Here is a 26,735-nt window from a genome sequence, read left to right as displayed (position 1 = left end):
TGTTATTGATTGTTCATTTGAGTCTCTTGCGTTTAGAGAAGGTATTTTGTATGATTTTAGTTCTTTGAAGTTTACTGAGGCTTGTTTTATGGCCTAACATATAGTCTATCCTGGAGAATCTCTCTGGTGCCCTTGAAAAGAATGTATATTCTGCTTTTGTTGGTGAATGTTCTACTGATGTCTTAGGCCTAATTGGTTTACAGTGTTGTTCAAGTCTTTTATTTCCGCCTTATTGATGTTCTCCCTGGTTGTTCTATTCATTATGGAAAGTGGGGTATTGAAGTACCCAACCCTTGTTATCAAATAGCTGTTTCTCCCTTCAATTATGTTCATCTTTGCTTCATTTATTTGGGGCTCTGTTGTTAGGTGTATATACGTTTATAATTATGTTTTACTGGTGGATTGACCCTTTTATCATTATAAAGTGTTCTTTTTTTCATGTAGTAATAATTTTTGTCTTAGAGTCTATTTTCTTTTCTTTTTTCTTTTTTTTTTTTTTCAGACAGAGTCTCGCTCTGTCGCCCAGCTGGAGTGCAGTGGCATGATCTCAGCTCACGGCAAGCTCCGCCTCCCGGGTTCACGCCGTTCTCCTGCCTCAGTGTCCCGAGTAGCTGGGACTACAGGTGCCTGCCACCGCGTCCCACTAATTTTTTTGTATTTTTAGTGGAGACAGGGTTTCACTGTGTTAGCCAAGATGGTTTCCATCTCCTGACCTCGTGATCCGCCCACCTTGGCCTCCCAAAGTCCTGGGATTACAGGCGTGAGCCACCGTGCCTGGCCTAGAGTCTACTTCTTCTGAGATTAGGATGGCCACTCCATCTCTCTCTGGCTATTTATATGGCTATAAAATTTTGCCATGCAGAAATTATTTATTTTTTGTAACTGAATTTATCAATCTTTTGTTTATGGCTTCTGCATTTTGATTAATAATTTGGTCTTTTCCATATCAAGGTGATAATTAATTCTTCCATATTTTCTATTATTTTTATATTTTCAGAGTCTAAGTTTATATCTTTGGTCCATTTGATTTTTTTTGACACCTGGTGTAAGATGTTGGTACAACTTTATTTTTTTCCTGTGTACATAATTGCCTCAATATAATTTACTGAGTGGTTAATTTAGGTTGATTGGCATCTTTTTGATATCAAATATTTCTGCTCAGAAGCATTGTTTGTTTTCATATTTGTTCAGGTGTATATTCATGATTTTCATAAGTTTTTTTTTAATTAAAAAAATCTTTAACATTTTCTTTTTTTTCTTTTTTTTTTTGAGACAGAGTCTCGCTCTGTCAGCCAGGCTGGAGTGCAGTGGCACGATCTCGGCTCAATGCAACCTCCGCCTCCCGGGCTCAAGCAATTCTTCTGTCTCAGCCTCCCGAGTAGCTGGGATTACAGGTGTATGCCACCACGCCCGGCTAATTTTTGTATTTTTAGTAGGGACGGGGTTTCCCCATGTTGGCCAGGCTGGTCTTGAACTCCTGACCTCAGGTAATCCACCCGCCTTGGCCTCCCAAAGTGCTGGGATTACAGGCATGAGCCACTGCGCCTGGCCAGCTTTTTCAAACACATATAAAAATAGAATAATAAAGTAAACCACCACCATGACCTATCACCCAGTTTCAGTACTTAGGAACACATAGTGATTATTATTTAATCTGACTTCCTCCTTCAATATGTTAAGACAAATCCCAGATACTATGTCCAGAAATATTATGATGTTTTCTTCATGTAGTTGCATACATTTCTTATTAAGCTTATTCGTAGGCATTTTATTTAACTATGGATTGTTGTTTATATATATGAAGATTTATTTCTGTAGATTAACTTTGTACCTTCTGATTTTTAAAACATTATTCTGTACCAATTTGAATTCATTGTTTTGAAAATATAAGATGAATTATCACTCTTCAAATTAAGGATATGCTAAAATTATAGATATAAACTAGTATAGAAAGCTACTAATCTTCCAGACAATATGACTGTGGCCTGAAACATAAACATAATGACAAATCTGTGTTAAGAGCATAGCAAACTTAACTCGGATTCTTGTCCTGTAAGGCTCTGTTAAGACATGAAAAACTGGAGTCATCTTCAGTTTCCTACAACTTTGTAATGTTGTGTGTGCACTGGGTCCTTCCAGCAGACCTTAAATCACTCACTTGTGAGTAAGTCAGGCCCTCAGAGAAGCACGTTAACTCATCCAAGCCAGTGGGGGACCATTTCATTCTTTGGAGTTCTGATGAGAAATAATGATTAGATTAATCAGGAATCATGTTGTGGGATGAATAATTTTCTAGATAATTTCTAAGGGAGCACCATTAATAAGTATCCTGTTCCTTAGAGCATGCTCTCAGACTCTCAGAGAGGTTTAACAGTCCCTTTTGACACTTTCCTGTGTTAATCGATCTAGCTGTTCTGCTGGAGTAGTCAGGGATTTGGGGTCTCTACTCATCAGAAAAACTCTAATTGACTTGAGTCTTTCTCTCTTCCACAGCCTGTCTCTGAAATAGCATGTGGTTTTCTGGGCTGAATTATTTTCTTAATCCAAAGAATCCCTTTCTTTTGGATGTTCCTGGTATTGCAGTAAATTAATTCTAATTTATTAAAAGAAAAAAAAAACTAAAGCAACTTTCTTTCAGAGAAAAATGCTTTCTCCTACATTTCAGTGAGTTAGTTTGCATGACACTTTTAAAATAATAAACTCATCTAGATAGAGATAAAAACATCTCATTAAAATCTGGTTTTGAAGCTGGGCACGGTGGCTCACGCCTGTAATCCCAGCACTTTGGGAGGCCAGTGCAGGTGGATCACTTGAGGTCAGTAGTTCGAGACCAGCCTGGCCAACATGGCAAAACCTCACCTCCACCAAAAAATACAAAAATTAGCTGGGCGTGGTGGCGTGCACCTGTAGTCCCAGCTACTCAGGAGGCTGAGGCAGGAGAATCACTTGAACCTGGGAGGCAGAGGTTGCAGTGAGCCGAGATCATGCCACCACTGCACTCCAGCCTGGGCAGCAGAGCGAGAATCCATCTAAAAAAAAATAGTATATATATATATATGTGTGTGTGTGTATATATGTATATATATGTGTATATATGTATATATATGTGTGTATATACATGTGCATATATATATGTATATATATATGGCTTTGAGGGGGACTATGGAGACTACCTCCACAGTTAACTTTGACTAGGTTAAATGGCTGCTACTATTTAAGGTAGTAATACTTACCTCACAAAGTTGTTACACGAATTAACTGAATTAATATATTTAAAGTGCTTAAAATAGCATGCATCACATAGTAACTTCTAGTGAGTGTTTGTCAAATAAGTAAAAAATTAAAAACCAGTATACATAGAAATGGACTTTTAAAAATGTCAGAACAGTTCAAGGAAAGGACAAATTCTATAATCTGCTTTTTCTCAACTCTTGTTGAATTAACTTCCTTCCTGCATATATAAATAGTTGCTAATTTAAACAAACTCTTTCATTTTAAAGATTCGCCGATTCTCAGTCCAGCTAATTCTGCAATCAATTTAAGTGGAGCTCAGGACCTGACCCGGAATAAGAATGTTGTGAAACCACTGGCTTTATCTTTGCAGGTTGTAGGGAAGACTTTTGCTGCAGGTGATGTTTTCCTCACTTATATTTCTTTGGTAAATACATAGTCCATAAAAGACTTGTGTGACATTTAATTGACAAATTGATAGAAGAAAACAGAAACTGCCTGTCCCTGACAGTTGAAGAGAGAAGTGGGGCTGTCTATAATAATGTACTAGTGTACAAAGCTTTGTGTTCTCTACGTTCCAATCAGAAGAGTCAGGGAATGACACTTGTTACTTGGAAGTGACATACCAATCTGATTCCATTTAACAAACGTTTCTTGGGGCACCTGCTATAACTAGGAACTGGGAATACAAAGATAAATAAGGTTCAATCCCTGATCCCCAATTTCCTTGTAATCTAGCGGGGGAGATAGACCTCTGACAAGATATTTTCAGTGTACTGTAACAAATATGTCAATGTACAGAAGAACACAGAGCAAAGGGTTTTAGCCCAGCATTGTAGGAGTAATTAAGTTCTCAGAGGAGCCTGGTCTTTGACAATGAGGAGATCTTCACTGTACAAAGGAATAGAGGAAAAGCAATTCAGATTCAGGGAACAGCAGAAACAGTGGTTGAAAGGAAAAGAAGGGAAGGGGGAAAAGCAATATGATGTATGCAAGAACTTCCAGCAATTTGGACTTGATAGAACTATAAAATGTAAAGCTTAAAAAGTGGCAAGAGGTGAGTAGGTGATGGTTAAGGGAGAAGTTACAGGCAGCCAGGCTAAGAAATGTGGATTTCACTCTATAATTTATAGAGCAGAGGAATGGTATGATTTGAACTTCAGCTAGATCATTTTGGCTGTAATGTGTAAGAAGAAGACGAGATAGGAAAACTAGTTGGAGGTCATTTCAGTCGTCTCGGTGACAAACGATGAAGTCTTTGGCTAGAATGATAATAGGTTGCAGAGGAGAGGACAAATTAGAGAACTACTCAGGAAGTGAAACCAGCAAGAATTAACTGATCAACGTGAGCATCAAGGAGAAGAAGGGGTCTCAATCGACATTCATCTTTCTGGGCTTATGGTGATGCCATCATCTGAGACAGGAGTACAGAAGGAGGATCAGGTTCTCCAGTGGGAGATTGAGAGTTCAATTTTAGAAATGCTGAGTTTGAGATTCCCATAAGACATCCATGTGGAGCTGTTCAACAGCCATTTAATTTATCATAGGGATAATTCAGGACTGATGGTGTAGAGTAGAGCCACCAACATATAGTTAAAGTCATCAGGGTAAATAGTATAAGCCAAGGAGAGATGTAGCCTGAGGCAAGCTGTGAACAAAAGATAGGCTTCATCCGGGCACAGTGGCTCACGCCTGTAAACCCATCACTTTGGGAGGCCAAGGCAGGAGGATCATTTGAGACCAAGAGTTCCAGACCAGCCCAGTTTACAAAGTGAGACCTTGTCTCTACAAAAGATAAAAAAATTATCTGGGTGTGGTTGTTGCACATGTGGTCCCAGCTACTCAGGAGGCTGAGGCGTGAGGATGGCTTGAGCCTGGGAAGTCAAGGCTGCAGTGAGCCATGTTTGTGCCACTACACTTCAGCTTGGGTGACAGAATGAGAATCTGTCTCAAAAAAATAAAGATAGAATCCCAGAAAAGTTCAGTGGGGTGTGTGTGTGTGCGCATGTGTGTGTGTGTGTGTGTGTGTGTGTATTTTTCTGAAACAGGGTATCTCTCTGTCACCTAGGCTGGAGTACACTGGTGCGATCTCAGCTCACTGCAGCGTCAACCTCCCAGGCTCAAGCAACTCTCCCGCCTCAGCCTCCCAAGTAGCTGGGACTATAGGCACATGCTGCTGTGCCCAGCTAATTTGTGCATTTTTTGTACAGTCAAGGTTTCGCTATGTTGTCTAGGCTAGTCCTAAACTCCTGGAGTCAAGTGATCAGCCAGCCTCAGTCACCCAAAGTGCTGGGATTACAGGCATGACCCATGGCACCCAGCCAAGTTTAGTGGTAGAAGAAATTTTAAGAGAAGTAGAAGAATGAGCATAAAGAGAGCCTGTCATTTTTGGAAACTTTTCTTTTTTCTTTCTTTCTTAATTATTTATAGAGACAGGGTCTCCCCATGTTGCCCAAGCTGGTTTCGAACTCCGGGGCTCAAGTGATCCTACTGCCTCAGCCTCCCAAATTGCTGAGATTATAGGCGCGAGCCATTGTGCCTAGCCATTTTTGGAAACTTTTCAACAGTTAGGCATCATAATTTACACAGCCCGCTTCTGTTCTTACTCAGGTCCAACATTGCTCGCAGGATCTACCTTCTGGTTGGATTACAGACTTTGAACAATGGAATCAAGTTTTTACAGCATTAAAAAAATCAATGAAATAATAGATCAGTAATCATCATGGTTACTAAAACCATCAGATGAAAGGCTGAACAACTTTATAATGCCAAGGATTATGCTGACAACTTTTGAAACTACTAATCAATCTTAATATCACAAGAAGAGAGAAAACTGGCTTATGTGCCTCCTGATGGAAGTACTGTATACCACAGTACTTATGAGATAACTCTTGCCAAAAAAAACAAACTGAATTTGATCAAACCTCTATATCTAATAATTAGTTTATTAGAAATACAGGGGACAAGAGAATAAGTGACACCACAGGTATCTAATCAGCAAAATCTAGAAAATGGAAAATTTTGCCAGGTTTTCAGCAAATTAATTGTAAGAAAGAAAAGGAAGGGCATCTTATAGATTAAAAGAGGTTTCAGGGATGTAGCCACTAAATTCAGTATGTGCATCTTTTTTGAGTTCCAATTTGAACAAGCTAACTTTTTTAAAAAGTGGTTTTTTTATATAGATAATTAAAATATAGGGGGAAATTTTGAATACTAATAGGATATTTTATGATATTAAGAAATTATTGGCTATATGCGGTGGTTCATGCCTATAATTTCAGTACTTTGGGAGGCTGAGGCAAGTAGATCACTTGAACCCAGGAGTCCAAGACCAGCCTGGGAAACATGGCAAAACCCTGTCTCTACAAAAAGATACAAAAATTAGCCAGGTGTGGTGACACATGCCCGTAGCCCCCACCTACTTGGCAGGCTGAGGTGGGAGGACTGCCTGAGCCCAGAAGTCAAGACTGCAGTGAGCTGTGATTGCACCACCGCACTCCATCCTGGTTGATAGAGTGAGACCCTGTTTCAAAGAAGAAGAAGAAAAGAAAGTATTAATCATTGCTAATTTTAAGTATAGTAATGATATTCCAGTTATTTTTAAAAGAGTCTTTTTCTTTTAGAAACTAATACATAAGACCATGTGTGGTGGCTCACACCTGTAATCTCAACACTTTGGTAAGCCAAGGTGGAAGGATTGCTTGAGGCCAGGAGTTTGAGACCAGTCTGGACAACATAGCAAGACCCTGTCTCTTAAAAAAAAAAAAAAAACTTAAAAATTAGCCAGGTATGGTGGCACACTCCTGTAGTCCCAGCTATTTGAGAGACTGAAACAGGAAAATCATTCAAGCCTAGGAATTCAAAGCTGCAGTGAGCTCTGAGCCTGCCATCGCACTCTAGCCTGGGTGACAGTGAGACCTTGTCTCAAAAAAAAAAAGGCCGGGCACGGTGGCTCATGCTATAATCCCAGCATTTTGGGAGGCGGGTGGATCATGAGGTCAGGAGATTGAGACCATCCTGGCTAACACGGTGAAACCCCATCTCTACTAAAAAAAAAAAAAATGCAAAAAATTAGTCGGGTGTGGTGGCAGGCGCCTGTAGTCCCAGCTACTCGGGAGGCTGAGGCAGGAGAATGGCGTGAACCCAGGAGGCGGAGCTTGCAGTGAGCCAAGATCACATCACTGCACTCCAGCCTGGGCGACAGAGCGAGACTCAATCTTAAAAAAAAAAGGAATAAAGAAGCACACAGAAGTATTTATGTACAAAATGATATGGGTTTGCTTCAAAGTAATTCACAGCATACATGTGTGTATGTGGAGGGGACGGAGGTAAGGGTATAGATAAAGCAAGATGGGCTGTGTTGGTAAATGTTGAAATTGGATGGTGGGTATGTAGATGTTTATTATCCTATTCTCTCTACCTTTCTATATGTTTGAAACTTTCCATGACGCAAAGTTAAGAAAGTATATGTAAGAATTTTTTCCCTCCCTCCCACCCATCATCTCCAAAGACTTCACTGAAAATGATTCCAGAAGATCTCTTGGGGTCCTAGGAAATTGTTTCTATAAGTGACATTTAATTTTAATGAAGATCTTCCTCTGACAGTTGCAGCTGGTTTTGTATAACTGGACTGAGTCCTATCCATGAGGTTTCTTGGAATCCTAGAGTGTGAGGTCTATCAGATGGTTCCAGCATCCCAGAAAGCAGTGCCCCGCCCAGTCTCTGTTCTGAGCACTCCTCTCCTTGTGTTCTACAGATGCTGCTAATGGAAACAGTAGCCATGGAGGGAAGGGCAGTGCATCCAGCTCCACTCCAGCCCACACAGGGAATTACTCTTTGTCACCAAGACCTAGCTATGCATCAGGAGATCAAGGTACAATACCTGTTGTAGAGTTTTGTAATAATGCACTTAACCTGTGGTTAGAAGTGCTCCAGATTTTGTAATGAATTATCTGGCAACACACTCTAGATTTTTTCTCAGTTCGTCATACAGTGTTTTGAAAGTTTGTAATTGGTGTGAACAGTAATGAGTAAATATCTTGGGATTCTATATGGATGACCTAACTGGGAAATAATGTTGAAACAAATGCATAAGGAAGTGTCTTGAAAAACCATGGGTTTAGCTGACCAAAGTACAGGATTCAAAGTTCTCTGTTGTGTGATCCTGGACAAATCTGAGCCTTCCTTTCTCCTTTTACAAAATGGGTATAACAACAATATTTGCCCTACGACTCCACAAGATTGTGGGTAGAATCAAATGAAATAAGCTACATAAACTTGGGAACTGTAAAACAACATACAGATGTTAAGTGGCTCTTATTGTAATGTTGGGTTACTAATGTGGCTTTTTTTTTTTTAAACTTTACCTCTAAAGGAGTGATTTAGACTTTCTGAGTATAATCAAATTAAAGGTTCTGTATTACTCTGGCATTCTTTCCTTTCTTCCACATGGCTGAGAACAAGACTATCTCTTTTTTTGTTTTTTTTTGTTTGTTTGTTTGTCTTCAGCTACCATGTTCATTTCTGGGCCACCAAAGAAACGACACCGGGGATGGTATCCTGGGTCACCTCTCCCCCAACCTGGCTTAGTTGTACCTGTCCCTACAGTTCGCCCTCTTTCAAGAACTGGTAAGATTTTAACAGAAGATGGATTGTAAGTGTGTTTTTAATTAGCAGAGATATCTTCTACTTCCATTCTTTCCCTGAACTCTTGACGATGAGTTATATGAGGATATTGATAGTAGCTAATGTTTTGTCCCGATCACATTTGCCTTCCCTGCACGCACAAGATCATTACAGCTGATCTGAATTCAACCTTTGGCTTAATTTCAACCCATAGCATTGAAAAGCCATTCATTATATGGGACACAATGCTACCAACCCACCACCATAGAGCATATATGGACTTGTTTTGCTAGTAGTGGTGTTAGATTTTTCCTTGCTGTTATCTGGTTCTTTATGTGACCCATGCTTGTTATTTCTGACCTGGATGGTTCAGTCTGTGGCTAGAAACCTGAAAAACCAAAACCAACTGGCTCTCTTTCAGAATACCTAACTGTAGCCATTTGGTATCCACAGTTCAAACATTTATCTACCTTGCTGAACAAGCCACAGAAAATTGTAAATATACTGGTTCTAAGACATAAATCAGTTATTTAAATGTTTGTTTAAATAAATAGTTTTAAAGACTACATAGACATCTTATACACAAATAATTATGCCAATCTATCACTATGGTTGCCTGTAGGTAGTACTGGTTAATGATGAGTTCATCCTTCTTCACACTTTTCTATACCTTTCAAAGTGTATGTAATGAACAGATATATGCCTTTGATAATCTTAGGGGGAAAGCGAAAATACCAAACAGGATCCAAAATACTGCATATGGAAAAAACAACTGGAAGGAAAATCACCAAAATGCTAAATAGTAGTTATAGCCACATGATATGATTATGGTTAATTTTTTTTCTCCTTTTGTTTTTTTCACTTATCACTTTACATAATAAACCTGATGAAAAACACAACAAACCATTAGATTTCTAATGCTTCTCTATTAAAAGTATTAAAACTGCATTGCTTTCTATTGTATTTCATTTAGTTTTCACATGTCATCTTTCTTGTCAAACTTTTTTTTTTCCAGAGCCCCTTTTATCTGCCCCAGTTCCACAGACCCCACTAACTGGAATTTTACAACCCAGGCCCATTCCTGCAGGGGAAACTGTAATTGTTCCTGAAAACCTGCTGAGTAACTCAGGAGTTAGACCAGTAATTCTGATAGGTAAGGTAATGGAATTCCAAGTTGCCTGTGTCTGCTGGAATCTAGGAGTGTTTTTCTATTTCATTGTTTGTGTTTTTTCATACATTTTCATGAAGATATTCATCCATCTATTGATTCTTTCAGCTTTTATTGGTCAGCTCTTTCATGCTATATTAAACATTTGATTAGGAGCTGAGGATAAGGCAAAGTCTTTTTGCCCTCAAGGAGCACTGTTTAGTGGGGGAGTCTCACCTCCCATGAGCCACCAGGGTTGGTAAATAAGCATTACAAAACATGGGCGATACCATTATAGCACACTGTGACATGCGAGCTCCTTAGAGGTTCACAACCAAGAGCAACCAGAACTCAGAGCTCTGAGAGAGGGCTTACCTCTGCCTGGAGGGGTCTGAGAAGACTTCCCAGAGGTGCTGGTTAAGCTGGGTCCTGAAGGTTGGTCAAAGTGGACAAGGTCAGGGAGGGGACATTGCAGTCAAAGGGAGCCAAACCACAAAGAAATGAAACAAGCCAAGCCAGCTGACAGACCCTACTCAAGAGAACCAAGAGGCCCCACAGTTGCAGGTCTGAACCTTAGTATCTTTGAGGAGGCTGAGTCCTTCCAGGTGGTCTACAAGTGAAGGTATAGACATTTAGGGGTCCCTACATTCCAGGACTAACTTAGTGCTTTTCATACCCATGTCAGGAGACTCCTTGGTTTAGGGCTGGCCTAGGCCAGAAGGAGACTGCTTGCTCTACCTTTAGAACAAAATAGATAGGGTGTTTAAGTTCCCCACATCTTTAGGGTGTGTTTACATGCAGTGTTATTTGCTTTTTGGGTTGGCCTGAGCCTGCCTAAGTGGATGGTTTTGCTTGGAGTCATGTCCTTTACCTGGTTGCTCTATCTGCTAATCCTAGATCTGTAGGTACTGAGGGGATCCCAGTTGCTTAAATGCTGTGTGGATTAGGAAGCTCTTGTTGAGTATTAACATAGTGCCACCAAGCTTTGGAAAGATGCATAGAACATGGGGACCCTTTGGTCCTTTGGTGCCTGCCTTTTAGAAAGTCTTACAGAGGGACTGTCCTCTCCATCAACCACCAAAACAGAGCATATTTTGGACATATTTTATCCCATCTATTTCAAAACAATTTGAGACCATTTACTGACATTTAGGAAGACAACCTCACAAAAATAGCTAAGATAACAAAGGAGCAGGGATCTCCAAGCACCTGAAACTAGTAGAATCTTGCTATTAATCAATGAATTTAGCTTACTTTTTTTTTTTTTTTAAGGAAATCTCAGGAATATCTCCAGGTGGATAGTGTCGGAAAGGAAAGGAAAGGAAAGGGGAAAGGAAAGGAAATCTCGGGAAGTGAAACATGTGTTGTCGTTTGTTTCTGTTTTTGTTTTTTGTCATTGTTTTTTGAGACAGAGTCTTGCTCTGTCATGCAGGCTGGAGTGCAGTGGCACAATCTCTGCTCACTGCAGGCTGTGCCTCCTGGGTTCAAGTGATTCTTCTGCCTCCTGAGTAGCTGAGATTACAAGCGTGCACCACCACGCTCAGCCTATTTTTGTATTTTTAGTAGAGACAGGGTTTCATCATGTTGGCCAGGCTGGTCTCAAACTCCTGACCTCAAGCAATCTGTCTGCCTCGGCCTCCCAAAGTGCTGGGATTACAGGCGTGAGCTGCACCACGCCTGGCCGGTTTTTTTGTTTTTGAGATGGAGTCTTGCTCTGTCGCTCAGGCGGGAGTGCAGTGGCGCGATCTCGGCTCACTGCACCCTCTCCCTCCTGGGTTCTAGCAATTCTCCTGCCTCAGCCTCCCATGTAGTTGCATGCCACCATGCCTGGCTAATTTTTGTACTTTTAGAGGCTGGGTTTCACCTCTACTAAAGGCGAAAATGTTGGCCAGGCTGGTCTCAAACTCCCGACCTCAGGTGATCCACCCGCCTCGGCCTCCCAAAGTGTGGGGATTATAGGCGTGAGCTACCGTGCCCAGCCGTATTGTCATTTGTTTGTTTGTTTTCTGATTTCTTATCTGAAAATAAACTTGATCAGGGACTTTATCAGAAATATTTTATCATTGCAGTTTTACAGAGGATACAGACATGTTTTGCAAACTCATCAATCTTCCAGCAAAATATTAACATGTTCCTTCCATGAGAAACAGATAATATGAGTACAGTTGTCCCTTAGTGTCCTTGGGGGATTGATTCCAGGCCCCGTCCCATATCAAATCGAATATCCTCAAGTCCCTCTTATAAAATGGCACAGTATTTGCATATAACCTATGTACATCCTCTCATATACATTAAACCGCCTCTCCATTGCTCGTAATAATACAGTGCTTACACATCACATCATTCACGTGAATTCAGCATACTACTCAGCCCACAGCAAATTCAAGTTTCACCTCTTGGAACTTTGTGGAATTTTTTCTTCTGACTATTTCAGTCCACGGTTGATTGAACGTGGAACCCACAGATACAGAGGGCCAACTGTATTTTGTTTCCTGTTCATTTAACTTAATATAAGGATAGAATTTAGAGCATCCAAGTGAATTCCCTAGGATTGATATGTCCAAATGATTTGTTTGGTAGCTATCTCAGAGGGCAGGGAATTTTGTTAAGCATCTTTGATCCTCGTTGAGCAAGTGTACCTGGTTGGACCATGAAAAGAAATGTTGAACTGTACTGACCTGCTTCTATTGGGACAGGCTATGGCACTTTACCCTATTTCTATGGAAATGTTGGTGACATTGTTGTGAGTCCTCTGCTGGTGAATTGCTACAAGATTCCACAGTTGGAAAACAAAGATTTGGAACAATTAGGGTTGACTGGCAGCCAATTTCTGAGCGTGGAAAACATGATTCTTCTGACGATACAATATCTTGTGCGGCTGGGTAAGTCATTTTCCGTAATTATTTGCTGGTGACTACTTTTGAGGTTTTTTTGTGATATACTGGTGACTACTTTTGAGGTTTTTTTGTGATGTACTTTTTATTTCTTTCTCACGTTTATCCTCCTATCTCTTATTTTGCGTCTTTCACTTCTAATGTTCTTTACCTTCAACCCCATTCTGTGTAACTTTTCCCTTTCCTCTCCTTCATTTCTTTTCTACTCCTTTCCTTTCCTCTTCTTTGGGTCCTAGAGGAGATGAATTGCACCACCTAGTGTTCAGTCTCAGGATGCTCCAAAGGTCTCCAAAGTAGTTAAGGTAGGCAGAACCTTAAAGGGTTGTGCCTTGAGCACCCCCTTCCCTGGGGAGCTTGGCCAGGCCACCTTTCTGAAAGTGCACCTACCATCTGGAATGCAAACACAGCCATTGTCTTAAACAATTATTTTCCAGTTTTCCACTTCGCCTTTTTATCTTGTTTATCCACTGGCCCTACACCCATTTTTTTTTTCTTCTCCAGCTACACCCCTTTGATGGAGTCCCATTGTGCTTTCCATCAATGAGGTCATAACTGTGGACCTCCCTGGAAGGTCCTCTAAGCTATAGGGTAAGGGGGATATGTAGGTCATGAACCCTTCATTTCCTCTATCTGATATATTCTCCTAAGCCCCAAGTAGGTGTATGCAGGTGCCCTGACAATACTAGAGTGGCTCAGCAGCATTTACATGGAAATGTCCTTTATTTTGCAAATGGCAGTAGGCCATCTAATTATACACTCACTCTAGGACTTCAAGCCACTGATTTACTTAGAAAAATATTTGAGATGTGGCCGGGCGCTGTGGCTCACGCCCGTAATCCCAACACTTTGGGAGGCTGAGGCGGGCTGATCACCTGAGGCTGATCGAGATCAGCCTGACCAACATGGAGAAACCCTGTCTCTACTAAAAATACAAAATTAGCCGAGCGTGGTGTCTCATGCCTGTAATCCCAGCTACTCTGGAGGAAGAGGCAGGAGAATTGCTTGAACCCGGGAGGCGGAGGTTGCAGTGAGCCCAGATCACGTCACTGCACTCCAGCCTGGGCAACAAGTGAAACTCCGTCTCAAAAAAAAAAAAAAAAAAATTTGAGATGTAAAATTACACATAAAAATATTTGTATGCACTCTTGTGAAATTTTTTAATTTTAGAAAGTACTTCAGTGTTAGGAGATAATAAAAACACTGGACTAAATAACTTTAAAAGGAAAAAAAGCTTTATTAGGGCATATTCAGTGTTTGGTGCATTAGCTAGCAATCTTGACTAGAACTCTTTGTGCCTTGACGTGGGCTCTGCTTCGATATGGCCTTTTGAAATTTACAAGGCACCAATTTCATGATAAACCTAGGACTTGCTAATGATGCTTATTGAAAGGTCATACAATTATAAAGCTCATCTGGGTCCACAGCTCATTTGATGACATAATTTTAATTGCTACATACTGAAATTAGATTGTAGACTGTGTTCTAAGATCTAAAGCCCACTTCTAAATGCACCCAAAATTAGTAAAACTAGGCTTCATAGAGTGATGATATTATAGCCAACCAAGCAAATCACTATAGCACTCTTTTTCAGTTTGTTTGTTTGTTTGTTTTGAGACCGAGTCTCACTCTGTTTCCCAGGCTGGAGTGCAGTGGTGCAATCTCGACGCACTGCAACCACCACCTCCCATGTTCAAGCAATTCTCATACCTCAGCCTCCCGAGTAGCTGGGACTACAGGCGTAAGCCACCACACCCTGCTAATTTTTGTAATTTTAGTAGAGACGGGGTTTCACCATGTTGGCCAGGCTGGTCTCAAACTCCTGACCTCAGGTGATCCACCTGCCTTGGCCTCCCAAAGTGCTGGGATTACAGGTGTGAGTCACCATGCCCGGCCTCTTTTTCAATCTTAATAGCAATTTTTAAAATCAGAGTCTAATTTAATTAAATGAACCAAGTGGTCAAAATAAGATATCTTTCCTTAAAGTACTAAACGGTCTTATCTTTTGTAAAAAAAAAAAAAAAAAAAAAAAAAAAGAAAAGAAAAAAGAAAGAAAATAAAAAGAAAAAGAAACAATTTCAATTTAATTACACAAATTCTTCTCTGCCCTGCAGGATCAATTCTTTCCAGAATTTGACTTCCAGTCAATCAATTAGGCCTCTCGATATACATGAATAGCTATTTCTCTTTTAAAACCTAAGCTTTGTACATTGAGACATCTCTATCCCTCAACAACTGTTCTGGAGTCCTTAATTTATTTATTATTATTTATTTATTTATTGTCTCTGGAGCTTTCAAGAAGGCAAGCAAGAATAGTTTCACATATGCCATAGATTATAGACATTTAAAAAATCTAAACTTCTTTTTTTTTTTTTTTTTTTTTTTTTTTTGATGGAGTCTCGCTGTGTCGCCCAGGCTGGAGTGCAGTGGCGCAATCTCGGCTCACTGCAAGCTCCGCCTCCTGGGTTCACGCCATTCTCCTGCCTCAGCCTCTCCGAGTAGCTGGGACTACAGGCGCCCGCCACCGCGCCCGGCTAATTTTTTTTTGTATTTTTAGTAGAGACGGGGTTTCACCGTGGTCTCGATCTCCTGACCTCGTGATCCACCCGCCTCAGCCTCCCAAAGTGCTGGGATTACAAGCGTGAGCCACCGCGCCCGGCCTAAAAAATCTAAACTTCTAAAAGGATAATTTTAATACTTCAGTGGCTCAGTTACTTAGAGGTAACAGAGAAGAAGAAAAGCAAGATTTTTCAGAAGGAACCATACCTCTTCACTACAGTCACTTTTTAAAAATCTCAGTCATTTCACAATCAGCAAATCTTTGAAGTAGATAATGAAATCAGCAAATCCGGAGATTCTTGTAAGGCTCTGAGTCTATTTAAACCTTGACTTTTCCTATTAAGGTAGTTCTGTTTGCAAAGTCATTAAAACTGATACCTCGACTAATCTTTTATTGGAGATCAGCACTTGAAGGAAAAGATTACTGTTATCAAGCTTGCAAAAGTGGAGAAAAAACACCTGCAATGTAATTGTAAAGGCTGAGGATGAGGCACTGGGTGTGGTGGCTCACGCTTGTAATCCCAGCACCTTGGGAGGCTGAGGCAGAAGGATCACTTGAGCCCAGGAGTGCAGAACTGCAGTGAGCTATGATTGTGCCACTGTACTCCAGCCTGGCAGACAGACAGAGACCCTGTCTCTAATTAAAAAATAAATAAATAAAATTTTTTTTTAAAAAAGGCTGAGGATGAAAAAGTGATAGTTGATTTTTGGAAGCAAGACATTTTACTCGAAGAAGTCTCTTACCTCATTTAAACTTTAATACCTTTTCCCCCACTTCTTGATTCCTAATGGTACATCAGTCAAAACTCTATAAAAGCGAGCTTTAAGGCAACAAGGGATGTTGTGAAAATGTTTAGTAATTTCATTTTCCCAGGATGCCTTTGTACTTTGAATTAATTGTGCTTCCTGATAGAATATGTTACTTAGTCCTGGAGTGAGTCTTATGGACTATTAACCAGGCCCCTGAGCTTTCAGGTTGTTAATGAAAGACAGTAGGGAATTGGAGACAGCCAGGGCCACCTGCTTTTCAGCTGTCATGTTCTGATGGAGGAAAGCTTTAAATAGATCACTGCCTTCTATCCACTTTGAGCTCACTGAAAAGTGTGTACCTAGTGACAATTAACCATAATGCCAATTTGATAAAGCTGAATGAAGATCAGACATCTTGGTGGCTCCTAGGTGATTTTTTTAAAAGAGCATCCCTCAAGTTTTTTGAGAAGGACAGTAGAGGCCAGGCACGGTGGCTCACACCTGTAATCCCAACACTTTGGGAGGCTGAGTAGGGTGGATACTTGAGGTCAGCAGTTTGAGAGCAGTCTGGCCAACATGGTGAAACCCCATCTCTATCAAAAATACAAAAATTAGCCAGGCATGTTGATGCATGCCTATAATCCCAGATACTCCGGAGGCTGAGACAGGAGAATTGCTTGAGCCCAGGAGGTGGAGGTTGCAGTGAGCTGAGATCGCGCCACTGCACTCCAGCCTGGGTGACAAAGGGAAACTGTCTCAAAAAACAAAACAAAAAAAAAGGCAGCAGCAGCAGCATAGAAGAAGCACAGACATAATGTATACATTACCATCTTCTTGCCCTGTTTCCATGTATAGAGGAGAAAAATCTGTTTATGAGAATTCTACTCTCCTACCTCTCCCTGGCCTCCACCCAATCCTGGAAAAACTGTTTTCTCCAATTAAAATTGATGTTTTTATAATATATAAGATTTTATTTAATTTTCCGTATCTGAAAAGCATTACTAAACACCTCATTTCCTTACTTTCCCAGAAAAGATGGGAAGGGCCAGAGAAACCACTTAGATCCCTATTAGAGGAAGGAGTGGGTCTGACTCACTTGTGATGCCTCCTTCTCATGCAGAAGTCCAGCCCATCACCCCTTTGTTCTTCCATAAGGGGCTTTTAGCCGTGGGTTCTGGGGCTGTTGCTTGGTCTCAGATCACAGACACTGAGGTGTCTGAGCTGGTTTATGGGAGCCTGAGTTTCAAATATTGGGTTCACACAGCAAAAGATTGATTGAATAGAGGGAGTGACTGTACTCTCACTGCTTTCAATTTAAACTAAATGTTGAAATCTTAGTTCATTTGTGTCACTTGGATACCAAACATTGACTTGCTTATTTTGTTCTGAAGACTGGTTGAGTTTCTAAAGAGAATAAGAAACAAAATCCCCCTGATTCCAGGGGCCACAGGTCAGCAGTATAAGTTTTGCCCCAACTGGTTGGAGAAGAGGGCCAAATGGCATATTTAACAATCCAGAATGCTGGGGAATAACTAGATCATGAAAGCGTTCTCTATCTGGGAAAAATGTGAGGCTGCCTCCAATATAACTTGGGAGTGAAAAATAATTAAACTTCATTTCCTGCACAGTATTCTCAAAATTAGACTTAGAAGCAACACATTAAAATGTTTTCCAAAATGCCTATGAATAAAATGAGAACTGAATGAAACTTAAAATTGGTTATATGCCAGTAGGTTGGCTTCTTTTTTCATTAGTCATTAACAATTTCCATAATGCCAAGCTTAATAGTTCAAGAAATACGCCATGTGCAAGGACCAGCTCCGAGGGCATACAATGGAATTAATGGTTTATCTTGGTACCTCCTCTTTTAAAGAGATCAGGAATACAGAAAAACAGAAGCCTGATTTTTTTTTTACAAAAATTGAGGCAGAAAGAAAAATAATTTCACAACAGGGAATGATTAGTCGGGACTCTATACTTGTGACCACTCCAAGAAAAAGAGGTTATTTTCTAGTTGGAGTATATATGATGGGCTGAGAAGGACTGCAGGATAGCATGTGGGTGTGTGTCTCTCTCCTACCTGTGATTCTTTAAATTCCAGCTGTAATTCTCTTCTATATAGGTCCTGATCAGGTACCTCTCAGGGAAGAATTTGAGCAAATTATGCTGAAAGCTATGCAAGAATTTACTCTGAGAGAAAGAGCCCTGCAGATAGGTGCTCAGTGTGTCCCTGTGTCACCAGGACAACTCCCCTGGCTTGCTAGATTAATTGCCAGCGTATCTCAAGACTTGGTTCATGTGATTGTGACCCAGAACTCTTTGGCGGAAGGCATTTCAGAGACCTTAAGGACTCTCAGTGAAATGAGACAGTATCAAAGGCTGCCAGATTATGTGGTGGCAATTTGTGCATCGAAAATCAGAGGAAATGAATTTTGTGTGGTGGTGTTAGGTGAGTAATTTTTTTGTTTTTTGTTTGTTTAATCAATTCATTCGACCGTTTGTCCATTTGAAAATGTGTATTATGTGTTTCAGGCATCCACATAATCAACTTCTGATTAAGTGCTGGAGCTTGGGCTCATCCTCCTAATTTTAACTTTCCCTTTCCTTCTCAGATCAGGTTTTGTGTGGCCCTCAGTTTGGCTGGTGCCCCTGTCAGCTGGTTGTGGGAGCATTATTTCAAAGCTCTCCCTAGTAACAGATACCCCCGTCTCATGTAACTGCTGTCCTTTAAAGATTTTGGAAATGTTACTACTCTAGCATGTGATAAAGCCAGTGCCACAGGTGGCCTAAGCTAGTTAATCGAATTTGCCAGAAAAGTAGCTCATATATTCCCCTGCTCACTGAACAGCCTATTTAATATTGTAACGTAGTCTCTAAAGAAAAGATTCAGAAAGTTGGTACACTACAAAATTGGGGGGTGGGAGGGGATTTTTGTTTGTTTGTTTTGCACTGTGCAGATTTTCGATCAGGCACCCTCCTGGGTAGCCATTTGGACTACATTTTGCTTCTCTCCTCTCTGTACTGAATGGCTCTCACCTCTTCTGAGCAAAGAAGCTAAGAAAGCCCCCTCACTTTGACAAAACCTGTCTGCCCATTTTTCTATGCTACATGTATTTCCAGAAAGCTTCATCAGTATGATACATTAATATTTTTTCATTTTTATTTGTAAAAAACATGTTTATATTTTTAAGGCAAATTCATTATAACCATGCAAGCACAATTTTTATAAGGTTTTTCATACTCTTCGCTAGTCTGTTTTTTCCCCATGTTCTCAGCCCCTGGGCATCTGCCCAATTGGCCAGCCCTAGGGCAGCCATGGTGTTGCTCACAGCCCCTGGGGGGGACAGGGACCTTCCTTAGTCATTAAACACAAATGTGCATATTTTCAGTTACAAACATAAGGTACATCATTTTTTTCCTTGATCATCTGTATTATAAACATTTCTGTTTCTGTCTGGAGTCAGAATTGATATTTCAAATGCTGTATAATTGTCCACACCTTTTGATGTGTCATAATTTTCTTAACCCAAGTCCCTATAGTGACATCCTTTGATTGTTTCCAATTGTTGCCATTATAAGTAATGTTCCAGCAACATTTGTTCTGTTGATGAGCCTTCTCTTCTCCCTTCCTCCTGCAGGTCAGCACCAGTCCCGAGCTCTGGCAGAGAGCATGCTCACCACAAGTGAGTTTTTGAAAGAAATTAGTTATGAGCTTATCACAGGAAAGGTCAGTTTCCTGGCATCACATTTCAAAACCACATCATTAGGTGAGTGGTTGTAAGATTTGGCAACACTGCCAGCCCCTAGTTGTATGATTTTCTGAATTTAAATCTTAGCCTGTCAAGATGAGTGTGGAGCTCAAGCTTGCCAGCTGATCTTTCATTTGAAATGGTTTATCCTAAGTATTTTGTCACTAACACCACAGGAAGCAGTAAGGGGGTCTAGAGGAAGGCACACTGGTACTGGATTCAAAAGTCTCAGCTCAGCCACAACCTTGTTGAGTGACCTTGGGCGAGTTTCTCTCTCCCTGGAACTCGGTTTGTTCGTTTGTTCCTTCCTTCCCTTTCTTTCCTTCCTCCCCTTTCTTTCCTTCCTCCTTCCCTCCCATCCTCCTTTCCTTCCTTCCTTTTTTTTTTTTTTTTATACAGTGTCTCACTGTATCGCCCAGGCTGGAGTGCAGTAGCGTGATCATAGCTCACTGCTTGACACCACCCCCCTTCACGGGCTCAAGCGATCCTCCCACCTCAGCCTCCCAAGCAGCTTGGACTACAGGCATGTGCCACCATGCCTGGCTAATTTTTTAATTTTTTGTAGAGACTGGGTCTCCCTTTGTTGCCCAGACTGGACTGCAGCTCCTGGCCTCAAGCAATCCTCCTGTGCCTTGGCCTTCCAAAGTGCTGGGATTACAGGCATGAGCCACTGCGCCCAGGTTGGAACTCAGTTTTCTAATCCTATTCTGCCTGCTTTTGAGTATTAGGGAGGTCAAGAGAGATACAACATGTGAAAGCGTGTAAATGATAAGCACTATATCAATGAGAGTAGTTCTTGCTATAGAGACACCAGTATACTATAAAGATGGCCAAGTGTAAATGCTGATATGAATTGCTGGCTGACCAACAAATCTACTGAGAACAGCCTAACTGCCCAACTTGGGCAGTTAATAAAAATGAAACAAACATATCCTTCCTTGTAACCTTCTTATCTCTACTTTATTTTGTAATAGGCGATGACCTAGACAAGCTGCTGGAAAAAATGCAACAAAGAAGAGGAGACAGTGTGGTTACCCCTTTCGATGGAGACCTTAATGAATGTGTGTCACCCCAGGAGGCTGCTGCTATGATTCCCACACAAAACCTGGGTAATGTCATCTCAGACCAAGAGGAGGAAGTCAGTCCTTGGGACAGACAGTGTAAAAACTAAGTCATTCTAAGGGTTTTGAGGATTCTTCATGTCACAGACCACAACAGCCTTTTCCTGATTGTCTACATGATAAACCTGGTTCAAATTAAAAATGCTTTCCCATGTGGCCTGGATCAAAGGCCTTGTTCCTAGTAAAAGTCTTCTGGAATGAAAATCAAAGTCAAAGACTTTATCTTAAGCACTCTCTCTTTTTTCTCTGAAAGATTCCAGGACATTGGCTCATTTTCCTTAGCTCCACCAGCTGTGCCCAGAGGACTTCAAAAAACTGTCTGAAAGAGTCAGACTACAGGCAGTGCAGGGCCCCCAGCTTCTGCTCCTTCACTTACTCTCTGACTTGTAAAACACACATTATCTCAGGGATAGTGAGGCTTTCTTGGCAGATAGAGCAGCGCTACCAACATGTCATCTGCCCTACAACAAGCTTCAGGGGCTCAAAGTGGGAGTGTCAGAGATGAGGAGTCTGATCGTTAAGACTGGATTCTTTTGGGTTCAGATTCCTTCCCCAATTCACTGATTGACAGGAATGACATAGGACGGGACAGAAAAAAGAACAGGAGAAAGGATAGATGGGAGACAGACCCACATAAGCTGCTGCTGACAGCCACTTGGCCCCCACTTGATAGGAATGTATCATTTATATATTAGGATTGTCTCAGGTAATAAAAGTAGCATGGCTTGGCAGTCAGCTCTGTTGTAAAAACAAATGCAAATACAGGCAGTAAAATGTTTTGACTTCTCAATGGTATTTGGTAATAAAGTGATCATCCAGATGATCTAAAATGTGTTTATATTAACTGTTTTGAATTGTTAACACATTTAGAATTTAAACATTCTGAGAGGACTTACAGATTCCCGAGTACATTCTTGGTTCCCTGTTTAAAAACCTTGTTTAAAGACGTTTTTGAAACAACAGCCTAACTGTATTAAAAGACAGATATATTTTGATTAGTAGTCTGTGGTATGAAGACTATTTGGGCTTCTCCAGTGGATTCTCTCAACTACTAGGGAGACCGTCCATCTAAATCTCCACTTGCTGTCAGTGTCCATGGTAACTGGGTTATGTTGATGGCTGTCTTTGCCTCGGCTGCATTTGATTTTAGAAAACATTAATTAGCACAGGTTAATTAGGCCCTGTTGCAGTTAAACTGCCACATGTGTTCCTGATAATAACCAGCGCTTTAAAGAAGCATTGGATGTTGCCTGCTCGCGTGTTTAGCTGAGTAAACTTCTTTCATTGTGGGTGTGGATGTGCATGCACGTGTAAGAAGGATCGATTGCTTGATTATATTTGCAATAAAAAGCTACTGACCTGCTTAGAGTATCTGGGAAATATTTTTGTAATACGTCACCTGCTGAGTGGCCAGATGGCTATGTCATGAGTCAGCTGTCTTCAGATTGTCCAGGCATCAGCACTGGAGCTGGCCACAACCACCTAGACCTGCCAGGTCACAGCACTGGCAAAGTGGAGTCGAGTGGGAAGAAAGGTGAAGGTTGTGTCTCCATGACCCACGTTATGTAGTCGCTGGGGAGGGAATTTCCGACCATGTTGCAACTGACTTGCTAAAGAGGAAATATTTACTATAGTGCCTTCCAGAAAAGCTCAGGGGAACTCAGCATCATGATCATTATGGCATCCCCTCTTTCCTTGAACTGGGTGGGGGCTGGAGCAGGGGCCTGTGCTGATATTTCTAAAGAAAACTGGAAATACTCCCCTTTCCAGGGATGAGTCTTGGCTCCAGCTGCGAGACTGTAGTCTGTCTCCTCCACTTCTGGGTTGGGATAGGGGTGTTGAATTAGGCATTTGTGAGATAATCAATCAATTTTTAAATAATACATTTGCAAAACTGCAACGTCCACTCCTGAGCACATCCTTTCATCCACGTTTCAGGGAAAATAGGCAAATCTATTAAAACTCAATAGAGAGTGCAAATAGCAGGTGAGAATTCGTAGTGAGAGTGCATTACATTACCATCTGTGTGCTATGTGTCCTCATAGAGATTCACAGTGGCCATTATGGAAGTAAATTAACCTTGTTCTTATGACTTCTTTTTAAATTTTAGATTTAGATAACGAAACCTTCCAAATTTATCAACCGCAGCTAACAGTTGCCAGAAAACTCTTATCCCAGGTGTGTGCTATAGCGGACAGTGGCAGCCAGAGCCTGGACCTCGGTCACTTCAGCAAAGTAGACTTCATCATCATTGTCCCCAGATCGGAGGTGTTGGTTCAGCAAACTCTTCAACGGATTCGACAATCAGGTAAGAGTGAACTTTCAAAGAGGAGCCCACCTAGATCCAGCTTCAGATCCCCTCTGTCTCTTTCTTTTGCTTAATCCAAACGTTTATAGGATGCGTAAAACCTTCTTCAGTAATAAAAATCATAAAAGCACTTTGTTATTTTGGGTTTATCTGAAGTTTTCCCTCAAAGTACTCTGTCCTTTTTCCCTCAAGGTCAAGGGTAAATTGTTGTGCATGTTTGCCAGATATCGTTAAGTTCATGATGTAATGTGTGGGACTAGAATCTGGTCATTTATTGATGAAGAGAAATTTTCTCAAGGCAAGGATGGCCCTGTATGAGTTGATGGCATCTGTGCCACCTGAACTCCTCCCACATGCAGGCGTCATTTGCATAGGTGGATTCTTGGCCATTTAGCACATTACCAGCACGTCTGCAACCTGGAAACCAGAATACCATCCCCCATGTCAGCAATGACGTTCTTTAAGAAAAAAAGGTAGCGTTATTCCTAATAACTTTAAGTATAAAGAAAAAATGTTTTTCCCAGAAAACGTGAAAAGGTAGAGAGCAAAAATTTTACAAGTCTAAAAAAAAAATGTTACAAGTCTGTGGTAAATAATATCCCTTTTCAAAAATAAAATTTGATTAGAATTACAAGAAGTTATAAGGAATTTAGAAACTTGGAACAGCTGTAAAATACTTGCCTTTGTAAACTAGGTTTGAAAAGGAAATTATAAATGTCAGGTTGCTTCTGATTAGCTCAGCTGAGGAACACACACACACACACACACACACACACACACACACACACACACACACACCACACACACACACACACACACACACACACACACACACACACACACACCCCGCAAGCAGATTTTAGATCTGGAAGATGACTGTTTTTGCCACAGTAAAGAATTTTACTTTTGGCCGGGGTCGGTGGCTCGCGCCTGTAATCCCAGCACTTTGGGAGGCCGAGGCAGGTGGATCATTTGAGGTCAGGAGTTCAAGACCAGCCTGGACAACATGGTGAAACCTCGTCTCTACTAAAAATACAAAAATTAGCCGGGTGGTAGTGGCGCATGCCTGTTATCCCAGCTACTTGGGGGGCTGAGGCAGGAGAATCACTTGAACCCGGGAGGTGGAGGCTGTGGTGAACCGAGCCACTGCAATCCAGTCTGACAGAGTGAGACCCTCTCCCAAAAAAAAAACAAAACAAACAAACAAAAAAAAAAAAACAAAGAATTTTACTTTCAATATATTTAAAAACAGGAAGCAGAAAAATCCAGAAGTGCTTAAAATGTGGTTTATATGTTCATACCTGTCATACTGTGCCTCTCAAATTTTATCCTACATAAAGATCACCTGGGGACCTTGCTAAAATGCAGATTCCACTTCAGTGGGTCTGGGTTGTGCTCCAGATTCTGCATTTGCTTTTTTTTTTTTTTTTTTTTTTTGTGAGACATAGTCTCACCCTGTTGCCCAGGCAGGAGTGCAGTGGTACAGTCCTGGCTCACTGCAACCTCCACCTCCTGGGTTCAAGCAATTCTCCTGCCTCAGCCTCTTCCAAGTAGCTGGGGTTGCAGGTGTGCACCACCGCTCCCAGCCAATTTTTGTATTTTTAGTAGAGACAGGGTTTCACTATATTGGCCAGGCTGGTCTTGAACTCCTGACAAGTGATCCACCAGCCTCAGCCTCCAAAAGTGCTGGGATTACAGGCATGAGCCACCATACCCAGCCCGGATTCTGCATTTCTAACAAGCTTCTAGGGATGCCAATGTCAGAAGACCACACTTTGAGTAGTATGGCTCAATAAGAAATCTTCCTTGACTGTACTTTTAAAAGTAACTAAAAGAGTATTGTAATTGGGTTGTTTGTAACACGAAGGATAAATGCTTCAGGGGATGGATACCCCATTTACCCTGATGTGATTATTACACATTCCATGCGTGTATCAAATTTTCTCATATACTCCATAAATATATACTCCTACTGTGTACCCACAAAATTTAAAATTAAAAGTTTTTTAAAAAGGCCTCTTGTTCCAGAGGCCAAATGAGCTGACTGACAGTACATTTTTCCCTGTTTCTATCTCTTTAACCCCTCTTGGTGGCTGTGACTGACATGTGAAGTTTTGTCCACATCTTCTGGAGGCCCAAGTGTCTGGTGACAGTGCAGTCTTCTTTTTAGCCTCTCAGTTTTGGAATGACAAGTTACAAAATGACTTGTTGGAAATATCGACCTGTAGGTGATGAGCTGGAAAAGGTCAAATGCCTTTTCTCACAGCTCTCCCAAAAACCAAAGTGAGTTCTCTCTCTCAGCTACTGGCTTCTTTCTGCATTTATTTTTCCTGCCCCTTCTCCAGCATGGGGAGTGGGTGGGTGTCAGTCACACCAAGCAGTAGCCAGATTTTTTGTTATTTCGTATGGATTTTTTTCCTTTCATAACATGGAGGAAGGGCCTTGTCTTTTAGGTATTTTACTTGTACCAGTTGGCATTTGTGGCCTCCCCGAGTTTGTGATCTGATATCCCAAATTGTGCTTGAGCAAACACATCATGACACCTGTTTGAAGTGACGAAATCATCTGCAGAGCCTTTTCCTGAAATAACCTCTCAGTGACCTGCACTTTCACCTTTCCTAATAAATGCAAGCTCCTAAATAAAGCCTTGCATTTTTGACAGATGAATAAATTGTACAGGTTTTTTTCTTTCTCTTCTCAATGCCCTCAGATTTTTCTAAAGTATTTTAAGATTATCACCTCTCGAAAAGGTACCAGAATTTGACCAATTATATAAGCTTAGAATCCAGAAAAAAAATCAATGTAATAGACAGATTTGGCACACTCAAAGCAAAGCATATTTTTAGAATTATTCACATCTGGCTTTGGCATACATACTGAAATTTTTGCTGCAAAAACAATCACTTCTGTATATTTAAACATACCTTTATTTTGTTATAAAAACATGATTATGGTATGCCTTACTTTAAAAAAATAAAGTATGAACATTTAAACATTTATAATCCTACCATTCAAGGGTAACCACTGTTAAAATGTTGGCATTAACAAATAACTTAATACCTAGTGTTCCACCTCTCTTCCCTGCCTCTGTTTTTTTTCACTTGGCATTACAGTGTGTACCTTTTTCCATGTCATGAACATCTTTTGTGAGCATCATTCTTAATGAATGTATAGTCACATCATAATTACAAAAAAAGTATTTATTTTGATATTTAAATACCTTCATATTCTTGGAACACATACCAATTGATAGAAGAGAGAGGACTAAAAGCATGTTAAAATGTATGGAGAAATTGTTCCGGGTAGAATAAATAGCAGGAGATTATCCATTAAAATAACTCTTTAAAATCATAG

General features: G+C 40.8%; 1 protein-coding gene and 1 non-coding gene across 2 annotated transcripts in view; one reads left to right on the top strand and one right to left on the bottom strand.

The window, feature by feature from the left end:
- GREB1L (GREB1 like retinoic acid receptor coactivator) overlaps positions 1 to 26,735 on the top strand; it is a 242,900-nt gene that overhangs the window by 59,324 nt on the left and 156,841 nt on the right. The window contains exons 7-15 of the mRNA XM_058438566.1: positions 3,501 to 3,629; positions 7,988 to 8,104; positions 8,740 to 8,859; positions 9,872 to 10,009; positions 12,700 to 12,885; positions 18,326 to 18,652; positions 19,842 to 19,970; positions 20,927 to 21,061; positions 23,184 to 23,381. Of these exons, the coding sequence (XP_058294549.1) occupies positions 3,501 to 3,629; positions 7,988 to 8,104; positions 8,740 to 8,859; positions 9,872 to 10,009; positions 12,700 to 12,885; positions 18,326 to 18,652; positions 19,842 to 19,970; positions 20,927 to 21,061; positions 23,184 to 23,381 (1,479 nt within the window). The remainder of the gene's footprint in view (positions 1 to 3,500; positions 3,630 to 7,987; positions 8,105 to 8,739; positions 8,860 to 9,871; positions 10,010 to 12,699; positions 12,886 to 18,325; positions 18,653 to 19,841; positions 19,971 to 20,926; positions 21,062 to 23,183; positions 23,382 to 26,735) is intronic.
- LOC116470080 (small nucleolar RNA SNORD23) lies at positions 19,470 to 19,573 on the bottom strand. The gene has a single exon (XR_004248510.1). It is a non-coding gene; the product is annotated as a small nucleolar RNA SNORD23 (small nucleolar RNA).

This window comes from Hylobates moloch, unplaced genomic scaffold (genome assembly GCF_009828535.3).
Source record: "Hylobates moloch isolate HMO894 unplaced genomic scaffold, HMol_V3 SCAFFOLD_5, whole genome shotgun sequence".
NCBI classification, from domain to species: Eukaryota; Metazoa; Chordata; class Mammalia; order Primates; family Hylobatidae; genus Hylobates; species Hylobates moloch.
The sequence above is the reverse complement of the archived record's forward strand: the minus strand, read 5'-3'. Positions and strand labels throughout refer to the sequence as shown.